The sequence below is a fragment of the Myotis brandtii genome, unplaced genomic scaffold (genome assembly GCF_000412655.1).
Source record: "Myotis brandtii unplaced genomic scaffold, ASM41265v1 scaffold409, whole genome shotgun sequence".
NCBI classification, from domain to species: Eukaryota; Metazoa; Chordata; class Mammalia; order Chiroptera; family Vespertilionidae; genus Myotis; species Myotis brandtii.
In genome coordinates, this window is record NW_005365723.1 from 1,262,956 (window position 1) to 1,271,756 (window position 8,801).

General features: G+C 58.1%; 1 protein-coding gene across 2 annotated transcripts in view; it reads right to left on the reverse strand.

Annotated features, from left to right (window-relative positions):
* Window positions 1-8,801, reverse strand: part of NTRK3 (neurotrophic tyrosine kinase, receptor, type 3) — a 221,922-nt gene that overhangs the window by 94,079 nt on the left and 119,042 nt on the right. For both annotated transcript variants that reach the window (XM_005873375.2, XM_005873378.2), the window contains exon 12: window positions 6,811-6,999. In XM_005873375.2, coding sequence (XP_005873437.1) covers window positions 6,811-6,999 — 189 coding nt within the window. The remainder of the gene's footprint in view (window positions 1-6,810; window positions 7,000-8,801) is intronic.

Genomic DNA, 8,801 nt, shown 5'->3' on the forward strand with positions numbered 1-8,801 from the left:
TGTATTGATTTCAGGGAAGAAGAGAAAGGGAGAGATAGAAACATCAATGATGAGAGAGAATCATTGATTGACTGCCTCCTGCACACTCCCTACTGGGGATGGAGCCCACAACCGGTGCATGTGCCCTGACCGGGAATCGAACTGCAACCTTCTGGTTCCTAGGTTGATGCTCAACCACTGAGCCACGCTGGCTGGGCCAAGCAAACTTACTAGAGTCTAGCAATAAAGCCCCCCTGGTGATTCCCATTGGCCCCCTGTGTGTATTTCTCGGCCGGTTCAGAATGATCCCCCTTAAAACACAGACTGGATGCCTGGGTGCAGCTGAAGGAGAAAGGAGTGGAGGTATCTCTGGGAGACCTTGAGCTGGAGCAGATCTTGAGGAGCGAATGCTCCCACTCCGTGAAGACAAGATGGAGGCCACAATGTGCCGCGATGAGGAGCAGTCCTGCTTCTAGGGCTCTGGGCAGGACACGCAGGACCCTCCCACACTTCCTTTCCGCCATCGGGTGCCACCTCCCCTGGATTCATGATCCACCCGGAAATGACATCACTCCGGGCTGGGTGGGGACCCCATCACTTTTCACCTCCTCCACCGTGAAGCACACACTTATCCCTGAAGAACGTCTTTAAGCCAATCACTGTGAATCTACAGTGAGCGTGATTATACCTGCTGACTGAATTAGCATGACTGCACGCAGCGAACTCCGAGCGTGGGGCTAAGGCAGGAAGCACAGAGCAGGTGAGGTCACGGTGTCCAATGGGAAGGCCGGCTGCTTGGCTCAGGGAGACGGACATGAGTCAGCCCCCTTTGGACTAGCTGGTTACAGCTCCAAAGTGCATGCTCAAGGATGAATAGCGTTTTCAGATAATTTGGGGGAAATGGCATCATTTGGTTGTTTTTTTCTTCCTGGGAAAGGGAAAACAGTGACAAAATGCCATGCTTGGATGATGCCTCGATCGGGGGCTGGGAAGTCAGCGTAGAAGGTCATCTGTAGGGGCTGCGACCCTCAGGACGAACTCAAGCACACGGGCCCAGGACTCACTGCCCTGGTTCTAAGACATGCCATCCTGGCACCGTCGGCTCTTTCTAGACAAAAGGAAACTGGGGATGTGTCTACGTCATCCTTTCCTCCTTGGCTCACCCAGTCTAGCATCACGGGGTGCTCAGGGGTCTGCTACTCTTCTAACTGGATCTAAAAACAACACTGAAGAAACACCCCAGGGGAGCCAGCCGAGTTTATGTTCGTTGGGAATGTTGCATGAGAGACTGACTAGCAAGCAAGGCCTGGAGATACCCGACCTGTGAAGAAGGCTAAGGCAAACCATCACCGTTACCTTCACCAGGATTCGACCTACAGGCCCCCTGATGGGGACACCAAGATCCAAGCAGCAGGACGAAGGACGGGGTGCATTCGACCCGCCCACACCCACCTCGATCCTATGCTCTCCGAATCACACGGAGCCAAGCCTGTCCTAACTCCACTGACAGAGCAAACAGCCGCCCCGCGAGGCCAGCCCCCTCTCTGCAGCTGCACCCTCAGAGGGGGAGCTCCCAGCCCGGCCTGGCCCCAGATCCCTTCCTCCCGCCAGGCAGGGCCCCCAGGACTCCTTCGGAGAAACACCTAGAAAGGTTCACCCTGTAGCAGCGGCAGCAGGGCCCAGCCGCCCAGACGAAGGAGCCCATTTTCTATATTTCATCTGCAAGTCCATTATGCTAACCTAAGTGGCTGGGAATAAACACCCATCATTACCCCGCAGTCAGCGATATTTGTTAGCAGAGAAGATGACAGAAATCTATATCATGCCGATGTGCTATTAATGCTGCATTACGCACAAAAGGCTGCGTTCCCACCACAGCTGGGGACTGGCCGTGGCAGCAGCTCTTCCAGAAAAGGCAGCTCCGTGGCCAACCAGGCCAGGGAGGAGGGGACAGCCACTCGCTCCCTTCAGGGAGGGACACAGCCCACGGACCGAGCAGTTCTGCTGGGGATCTCTGCGTGAGTCCTGGCCTTGCAGGTGGGTGTGTTAGGGGACGCATCACGCACCTGCCCTGGGGAAAGAGGGTGAAGCCAGGCCCTCAAGCAGCTGCAATAGAGCCAGAGGAGTAAGGGACACCCAAGAGCCACTCACTCGTTGGAATGAGCGTAAAGTCAGGTTTGGGAGACAAGACACACACACACATCTGAGATGTGACTCAAAGTCATTCAAGAGGAGAGCATGCATTTACCCTGCGGCGCGGGTTCCCGGGAGGGAGTCGCCGCCGCCTGGGCATGGGCCCAGGAAGAGGCTGGCTGTGAGCCAGGTGTGGGATGGAGCAGAGGGCGTAGAAAGGAAGGAAAGGGTGTGGGCTCTGCAGGGCGGGAAGAGGGGCTGGAGGGGGGCTTGGAGATCTGGAAAGAAGCAACGGTGACTCATCAGCAGACGTCCAACTCCCTGAGCGCACCAGGGAGCAGAGGGTCTCCCCTTGTATCTCGGACATCAGCTGCGGTGGGCAGTGAGCCCCTCACGGCAGGGACCAAGCATTTCCTGTTCCCTATTGTTCTCGGAGCCTAAAGAAGGCTGGACACTAGCCCTTCGTATTTATTGACTAGATGAAAGGGAGAGAGGCCAGCACAGTTGGGGTGACTCAGAGAGAAGAGACTCAAAGGGATGGAGCACTTGTGGGTTCCTGGGGGGATGGAACGAGAAAGGGGCTGCAGGACGGGGAACTTGGAGAGGTTAGTGGTGAGCAGGAGGCAGACGTACCTGGAGGGGGAGGGGAGGGAGGGCTGGGCAGGACCTGGAGAGGTCCCTGTGGGCAGGCACTTGAGGAAGGGGAGGCAGAGGCTGAGATGGCTGAGCCTGGGAAGGCGGAGGCAGACAACCTGTGAGTGCAGGCGGGAGTCCGGACTTGGGGACAGGGAGGGAGAGAAGGAGAAGACGGGTTAGCTCCCAGAGGGCCTCTGCTCTCTCACGCAGAGGCAAAGCTGTCTTCTGAGATCGGGGATTTTGGAAAAGGAGATGAACAGAGAACCTCAAGACCAAGGAGCCTTCCCAGGGGCCTGGGGAAGGGCTGCAGCATGACTGCTGACAGCAGCCTACATTCCAGCCCCGCACCACACAGCTATGGCAGCCCCAGGGCGGCCACAAGGCGGACAAAGGTAGCCAAGGGCCCAACGTTGCTACACACACCTCATAATTCTCCCCAGTGACCCATCTAGACCGCCCTGGGTGTCTCATTCCGTAGGATCTGTCCCCAAACTGGCTGTGTGACAAGGAGAGATGTATCCATTTCCAGATGCTTCTGAGAACCAGGGGCTTTAAATAAACAGTGAGGGGGCTCGCTGGCCTTGGATTCTGGGTACGTGCCCCGATAGGAGCACCTTCGCTCGGCTCTCTCAGAGCGCCTGGGAAGGCTGGTTACACGGAGAAGAGACAGTGTCGAACGCAGAGCCCTTGCTGGGACGTGGGCAAGGGGACCAGGCATCTGATAAAGGAGTGTACGAGGCGATCTCTCAATACACTGGCAGCCCTGACGTACTATGAAAAATGCTGCGGCCCCGACTGAGGACAGATAGGCAGTGAGGCGCCAGCAGAGGAGCAGCATCCCAACCAGGGAGGTCCCACCACCGTGATACACACACGTGCAGGGAATGGAAAGCGCTCTGGTGCTAAATCCTTCCCCGGGGGCGTGCGGAAGTGAGGCCTCAAGTCAGGCAGCTCTATGTCCTTGTGATTTCTTCCCACATTACACTGTTTTTTGCTGTTTTTTAGTGAGATAAAATTGATATTGTGGCATTATCTTAGTATCAGGTATACATGTAACAATTCGGTATTTGTTTACCCTACAAAGGGGTCACCACAGTAAGCTGAGTTACCAACTGTCCCCCTTTACCCATGTCAGCCAAACCCCAAGCCCGTTCCCCTGTAACCACCCATCATAAATGGATGAGGGAGGGATCCGACGAGAGAGCCCGGGGACCCCAGAGGGACCTGCAATACAGACACCTCCCCACCCTTAGTCCCGTTTCCTGCGTCCCCAGGACGAGTGGCCCTGGCCTAACTGCGCGTCGGAGATGCCCTCTGCGGACTCATCGCCAAGTCGCGTGCGGCCTTCAGCATTTATGACAGCGTCTCATCGCAGACAGCGCAGTGTCTTACAGTCACTTCCCTGGACGGATGGAGCCTCTGACATCAGAGGCCTGCGCGTCTCGGAGAGGGAGGGCAGTGCCCCCAGCCAACCCGAGGCAGCCCTGGCCACGCGGAGGGAGGAACAGCCACACCGCTGGCATGGTGTCCGCACAGGGTCTGTGGTTGCCACACATTTTCTGAAAACCAGTAAGGGCCGCCCGCTGTCTGCTGACAGGACAAATGTGCCGCCTCGCTGAGAAGAGCCCTTTCCCTGACGGCAGGGGTCTGACAACCGGGAGCCGCCTCCCGTGTTTCCAGGAGGTACTGCTTGTTCCCTGTCCCTCAGGTCTGCCAGCCACCTGCTGCCCCGGTCGCCACGGCCCGTCCTTCACACCTGACCTGTCGGGTCCTGGAGGGCCACTGGCTTCCCACACCTGAAGGCCTTCCTCCCACGGTGCCTCCTCGAAAACCCTTGCCTGGGTGCAGGGGCCTGACATCACAGGACACGCAGATCCCACGCTCCCCCCGGGGTCTCCACTGTCACTGAGACTTCTCTCCCACGAGCCAGATGCACCCCGTTGGGCCACTGTGCCGACAGCCGGGTATCGGGCGCTCACACGAGCACAGACTTGACCCAGAGGAGAGCCCAGAGCGTCCACGGAAGGACACAGTCCATCCTCAGCATCCCTGGGTCTGCATCATGCTCCCTAAAATGCATGTGTAACCCCAAGCCAACATTGGCAGCACTGTCATGGTCATGATCATTCACAAACATGCAAGGGGGAGGGGGGCTAAATGTGTCATGCTCCCTAAAATGCATGTGTAACCCCGAGTCAACATTGGCAGCACTGTCATGGTCATTCACAAACATGCAAGGGGGAGGGGGGCTAAATGTTGACTCATCCCACACACACAAACCCAGCTGAGACCAAATAAACCTTGTGTGTGTCCCACACACACAGAGTCGAAGTGCTGGCTATGTCCCTAAGAGCAAGAAGCCGGGGTGCCTTACGGAGCGAATAGGGGTGTTAGGGAGGACTCCTGCGTTAGGGAAGCTCCGTTCAGGCGCGCGTCAGTGCTGTTGACCCTGAGGGCAATGTTAGTGACGCAACAGTACCTGTTTAATAAGAAGTCTTCGAGCAGAAGCATGCACGAAGCAGGCTGGGTCCTGACCAGCCAAGGACTCTGCTGTGGCCAGGGGCTGGCAGGAACCTGACCCCGCATTTCCTCGAGGAGCAATGGCTCCGCGGGCCTAATGCAGTGTTCACAGGCCTTTATAGAACATAACTACTGCGAATAATGAGAATCAAGTGCAGCCTCAACACAGCAACGCCTGCAATGCCATTCTAGAAAACGCAACGACGTCAACCGAGACGGGGTGTCCCGTGGTACAACCGCAGAAGGCCTTCCTCGGGCCACACCCGGGGCCGGCCAGGGCGAACCTGATCTGAGGCAAGAGAGCAGCAGTGCCCTGTGCACTGCGCGCCCCACTCTGCATCTGAATCACGGGTCCTTCCCCTGCCCGGAACCCAGGTCCTTCCTCCAACCACGCCGACAGGGGCTCCGACAAACCCCGATGCTGGAGGACACCCACGGGGGGCGCGGGGGAATGATAGCCCCGTCCTGACTCAAGCCCAGTCCTCCCACCTGCGATGCTTGCACTGAAGTCAGAAGAGCAGAAGCAGAGCCCGACGGGGAAGCCAAGTGCCCGCTGCTGTAAGATGGACGAGGAGCAGCGACAGCTCTGGGAGCTACAAGAGTGGGGCCCAACAGAGAGTTTGGCCGGAGGAGCGAGACCAGGCACCCCCTCCCAGGCCGGCCCTAGCACCAGGTGAGATTGACAGCCAACGGCAGAAGCCTGGGGGCAGAGCAGGGGAGCCCATAGCCCGGCAGAACCTTGGTTTTCCTGTCCTACCAGGAGGCCTTCCCCTAGTCCATCTCTGTCCCTTCCAGCTCTGAGGCAGTCTCCAGGGCCTCTGTGCTCCCTTGGGAAGTGGCTGACTTGGGGGGGGGGGCGCAGGAGCGTGGGAGAGGAGGGTGCACTGCAGTGGCTGGGTGGACGGAACCTGGGGACCCGGCCAGGGGAACAGCTGCTGGCTGAACGGCCAAGCCAGAGACCCCAAGAGCTGGAGAGGCCCCAGCAGAAATACAGAGTAAGGAGCTGGGACCAACAGAGGGGGAGAGGCCAGGATGGAGCAGGGGCCTGAGCCCTGACCTGAGTGAGACCCTGCAGGGGCGTAGGGACGTGGGGGTCCTAGCGCATGGGCCATGGGACCCTCAGGGAGTGGGCCCTGCAGGCACTGGAGGGGCAGCTGCCAAGATGTCCCCATTCAAATGGTGCTCGGCGCCCTTCACTCCTTCCCATGGAGGCTGGGGTGGCAGGTCTGCCCACCTCAGGGGCTGAAGGCAGGGCAGAGTCGGGGCACAGGCCAGGTCTACGGAGAAGCCCGGCCCATCTGCACCCCCTGCCTCACTGGGAGCACTTTCCTGTGAGGCTGGGTCCTGCCTCCAACTGCTCCCGGGACTCTGCCCCTGGCGTCCTCCGCCCCAGGCTACTCTTCAGGTTTTGAGACAAACAGGGAGGGTCTCTTAGAGAGGGGAGGTGAGGAGGTAGCAGGTCACCCCAGAAGGTTCCAGAACTCCTGCCTCATGGCCTATCGCCCCCCCCCAGAAGGGACAGCATTGTACCCCAGTACTCACATGTGTCGGGGTTGTGGCAGTTGTGCCCCTGACGGAAGTACTGGGGGTTCTCGATGACCGGGATGCGGGTCATGCCAATGACCACCGTGTCGGGCCCGGCGTCCAGCGACGAGGGCGTGGTGATGCCGTGGTTGATGTGGTGCAGCGGGCTGGCCGAGTCCTCCTCCCCGCTGATGACAGCCACGGGACCTGCAGGCGGAGAGACCAGGGCTGGTGACGCCAGGGGCCAGGGCCCGGCCTTGCCCACACGCCCTCTCACTATTTTTGCTCCCATGTTTGCCAAAGGCGCAAAACCCACGAGAAGGACATCCCCAGATGCCTGGATTCTGCAGTCAGAGGACCAAACTCTACTCCTTCATGCGAGAAAAATCCGCCACAACGCACCATAAATAAACCAGTGAACCGAAATGACTACAACATAAATTATGTTCACTTTCCCCAAACCCAAATTAGTTTGAAATAATAAGTTTCTTTGCTTATGTAGCAACAGTAGGATTAAAAAAAAAAAAAAAAAAAAGACCTAGCAGCAGTTTGCACGCTGCCCCTTCTCCCTTTAGGAACTTGAAGAACTGCCCGGGCCGGGTCCCACCCCAAAGAGTCTGAGTCCAGGGGTCTGGGCTGCAGCCGGGCGTCCGGATTAAAGGCTCTCCTGTGAGTGCCCTGCACACCTGCGACCTAGGACCTCGGTGAGGGCCTTGGGGGCTGAGCGCCTCTGCCGCGTGCCCCCCGGTGCCTAAGGAGGAGGACAACTTGCATTGGGCCCTGCCACCCGCTGTGCCCAGCCCGTGGGGAGACAAGCCCAGTGTGAGCCTGGGTCTAGTCGGAACCAGCTTGCACGGGTGACAGTAATTAGGCTCCATCACCATTACCCACAGGCACCTGGGCCCCTGTCCCGCTCTTGCAGGATGTACACTCCCTGATGGCTTCAGAGAACACCGCGTGCGTCTCCATCACCCCAACGCCGCCCTTTTCTGACCCCAGGAGAATCCCAGGAGGTAAGGCTGTTTACAAACACGGGTTGACAAAGACATTGAATGCGGGGCTCAATCATGGCGGGGTGGAGCCATGATTCTGTTTGCTGGTGCGACTGTCCCATACATACAAATAAAAGCCCCGTAAAGTGAATTAGCTGCGACTCTGCGGCTTCGTGCCACCGGCGTGTTAAATGGCTGCTTTGCAAGACACATGGTCCCAAGACAAAGCGCCTGCTGGGATGCGGTTTGGCGGCTCGAACAATATTTCCGCTGCAGAGCCCATTACATCGCCCTCAAGGTGATGAGGGGAAGACTCCTCATCAAGCGCGACGTGAGGCGCCAATGAGGCAGAACTAAATGGGAGACCGCGACATGCACACGGGGACCCAGAATTCCCGCCCCCCCGCCCTCAGCACAGGCAGGCTGATTCCAAGCCCTGACAAACGCCTGACCGGGAAGGTGGCCCTAAGCAGTGGCCCACACACTCGCGGGAATCGCTCTCCTTGCACAGAGAGGCCCGTTTCTGCAAACACCTTGTAAACTTTCTGGAAAACGTCACAGTGATTCCCAGTTGAACACAGACAGCTGAGCACCCGTCTTTACCTTCCCTCTTCAATCTGAAGAAATTAAGCAAATATTTGTGCACAAACAGAAGGAAGAGGAGAGACAGGAGGAAATAAGATACTTCAATGGCGTTTTGGAAGACAAGAAACCCAAGGAGAAAGCTTGCCAGAGAGGAGGGAGCTGCTGAAGACTGGGCCAGCGGGACTGCACGGGGGATGTTTCAGGAAGCCAGATCTGCCGTGGAAGCCCAGTGTCTGAAGGGATAGGGTGCCCAGAAGTCCGGGGCGAGGCTCAGGCTGCCACAAGTCTCCCAGGCCATCACCTCGCCCCCTCCCACCAGAGCCAGCAGTTCCTTCCCACAGAAATTGAGCCTGAACGGCTCAGAGGACGGGTGGGGTACAGCATGAAGCTGCACCCCTTCTTCCTGCTTCTGGAACAACAGAAACCAGGAAC